Below are 3,092 nucleotides of genomic sequence, written 5' to 3'. Positions count from 1 at the left end.
AAATATGATGTATTATTTCCTTAAATCAAAAGGGGTTAACTTGTGGGATATTGTAGAAAATAGGCCATTCACCCATTAAAATTGTGGATGGTGTGCATATAGCTAAGCCTAAGGGTGAATGGAGTGAGCAAGAGAAAAGAAGAGTGGCTTTAAATGATAAGGCTATTTATGTTCTATTTTGTGCATTAAGTAAAAGTGAATATAATAAAGTATGTATAAAGTCTACAGCAAAAAAATTTGGGATGCCTTAGTGGTTACTCATGAGGCTACTAGTCAAGTAAAGGAGAATAAGATGGATTCCCTCATCTATCGGTATGAATTGTTCAAGATGAAGTCGAATGAAACCATAAGTGAGATGTATGATAGATTTATGGAGATTATAGGAGGAATTAAATCCCTTGGAAAGACATTCACAAATGAGGAGCTAGTAAAGAAGATTTTAAGAAGTCTTCCTAAAGAGTGGCTACCCAAAGTAACTTCACTCAAGGATTCCAAGGACTTGAGTAAGGTACAACTTGATGAGCTCTTAGGAAATCTCATTAACTATGAGATGACCCTCAAAAGAGAGCAAGTGGAGGAACCTAACAAAGCCAAAAGGACTATTGCCTTCAAAGTATCTTCTAAAAACTCAAGTGATGAAGATGATGAGTTTGATGAGGAAGAATTGGCTCTAATGACAAGGAGAATAAGGAAGATGCTCTTCCAAAACAAGAAGTTCATCCCAAAGAGGAATTTCAAGAAGGACAAGGGTGAAAGTAGCAAAAGGGATCCTCCCATATGCTTTGAATGCAATAAACCGGGTCACATTAAAACAGATTGTCCCAAATTGAAGAAGCCTTTCAAGAAGTTCAAGAAGAAGGCACTTAAAGCAACATGGGATAAATCAAGTGACTCCAAAGATGAGGAGATTGGCGATGAAGTTGCCCAAATGTGCTTCATGGCAGTGGAGGAAAGCTCCAATGAGGTAACATTAAATGATGATGTTATTGAATTTTCTTATGATGAACTAGTTAATGCTCTTAAAGTTATGAATGATGAACTAGAATTAAGTCATAAGAGAAATAAACTTCTGAAAAGTGAGCTTGCTAGTTTAGGGAAGGAGAATGAGACCTCATCTAAGGTTGATAGACCTTTAGATAGTAATGTGCAAAAATCCTTAGATGAGCTTTCATTAGAAAATGAGAAGTTGAAAAAAGAAATTGTTGAGCTAAAAACTTCTCTTTCCAAATTTGCTAAAGGAAAGGACAAACTTGATGCAATTTTGGACTCTCAAAGGTCTCCTAGCATCAAGTACGGACTTAGCTATAGTAAATTTGCCCAAGCGCTTCCTTCCAAGACTATCTTTGTTAAAGCATCTAGTTCTAATGAGCCTAGTCCTCAAATGCCTAATCTAAAGGGTTCTAATCCTAGAGGATAACGACCAAAGACATCTAGTGGAAATGAAACTAGAAAGATCTCAATTCATCAAAATGCTTCCAGACAAAATGTAACTAGGACATATACATCTAAGAGAGTTGCACCTAGACCAAACCTCCATAAGGGACATATTATTAGGCCTCATAGCCATCATCACACTCACCATGCCTCATGCTCACATGCATATAATGGACATAAAAAGAATGGTCACTGTTGATACCATATTTTGGCCGATCCCCGAAATCAATAAACTCTGAAACCGATCCCCAGCACCAAGTCTCTCTTTACTAGTCAATCACATTTCTGGTCTCTCTTTGCCAGACCACCACATTTCTAAGTCTCTCTTTGTCAGACAATCACATTTCTGATCTTTCCTCAAAAGGAATCGAACCAATACTAAGTCTCCATATCATTTAAATCCTTACTGATCTCTCAAATCAATTACCTTGCCTCTTTGCCAATCAATCACACATCCGATCTTTTGTCAAACGAAATTGAACCAACATTAGGTCTTCATGTCATCCGATCCCCCTTTCATAAATATTGTAGGCAGTTGTTCAATAAAGTTAAGGTTTTAATCTGGCTTAATGGTGCTTCCGATCTTAAGTGTTCAAATCAGGTTTCCAATTTAATGATCTTAAGTTTCGTTCAGTGTTTGTTCTCAGTTTAGGCCGATCTCATGTTTACAATGTTTTACCGGTCTCTCATACATAGATTAATAATTGCATTCAAGTTATTCTAATATGTTCAAACAATCAGGCGCTTATGCAACTTAGATACTTTCCGATCTCATTCAGTTATTGAACAAAAAGGAACTTCATTTCATTTCAAATTAAAAATATATACAAGTCATTCGGCTAGAGGATCACCCCCAGCCTGTTCTACATTTTGTTCATCCCTTCTATCACCTTCAGCCTCCTCCTCGCTATCCTCTTCGTCTTGGGGAGCCAGGTCCACTATCCAGGAAAAGTCCTCTTCGGGATAACGCTTTTTGAGCTCGGCCAAAAGGTCCCCATGGGCGTTCACATAAGCACCAGCCTCCCTTGTCACTGTATCTTCTTCTTTTGCTTTGAGTTCGTCAGTGAGGCAAGCGACATCAGCGGCTCGGAGCGCCTGACCTCTTCAAGAACTTGAGCTTGCTCGGCCAGTTTATCTTCATAGAACTTCATCCGCCCTTCAATTTCAGCTCTATAGTTTTGGGTGGATGAAAGTTGGGATCGGAGGGAAGCTGCTTTATGACCCACCTTCTCGATCTCCTGCCTCATACGGTGAGCCTTCTCTCGGACAATGTGTTGGTTCACCAAACTCTCCACGCTCAGGCTCATAGTCTGGGTTAGGATATCATCGAGACTGCTTGGGGTCAGCCTATCCCGATCCTCCTGAAGGTAGATGGAGGCCCCCAAGACCTTAGCTAAGCCCGGATTCTCTCGAACAGTGCGATTCTTCTCCAGCGAGTGGATAAAGACTTGAGCGCGCGGGAAAGGGTCCTCGCAGGAGGTTGGGAAGGACCCCCTTCCACACTCGAAGCAACGGGTGGAGGAGGTTGTGGCTCTTCATATCACAGAGGAGACTAAACCACTTCCACTTCAGAGATCGACGGCCTCGAGGGTCAGGAGGAGCCTCCCTGTGTCTCCCCTGGATCGTGCCGTGGCGTCTGAGAGGCCTCAGCTCGCTTC

The 3,092-nt window shown here is 41.0% G+C and overlaps 1 protein-coding gene across 1 annotated transcript; it reads left to right on the top strand.

Annotated features, from left to right (window-relative positions):
- The first annotated feature begins 211 nt into the window (after positions 1-211).
- Positions 212-1,417, top strand: LOC131172959 (uncharacterized). The gene has a single exon (XM_058134596.1). The coding sequence runs from the start codon at positions 212-214 to the stop codon at positions 1,415-1,417; it is 1,206 nt and encodes a 401-aa protein (XP_057990579.1).
- The last annotated feature ends 1,675 nt before the right edge of the window (positions 1,418-3,092 follow it).

The sequence above is a fragment of the Hevea brasiliensis genome, chromosome 14, assembly GCF_030052815.1.
Source record: "Hevea brasiliensis isolate MT/VB/25A 57/8 chromosome 14, ASM3005281v1, whole genome shotgun sequence".
NCBI lineage: Eukaryota > Viridiplantae > Streptophyta > Magnoliopsida > Malpighiales > Euphorbiaceae > Hevea > Hevea brasiliensis.
Note: the sequence above shows the minus strand (reverse complement) of the source record. Positions and strands in the feature narration are given on the sequence as shown.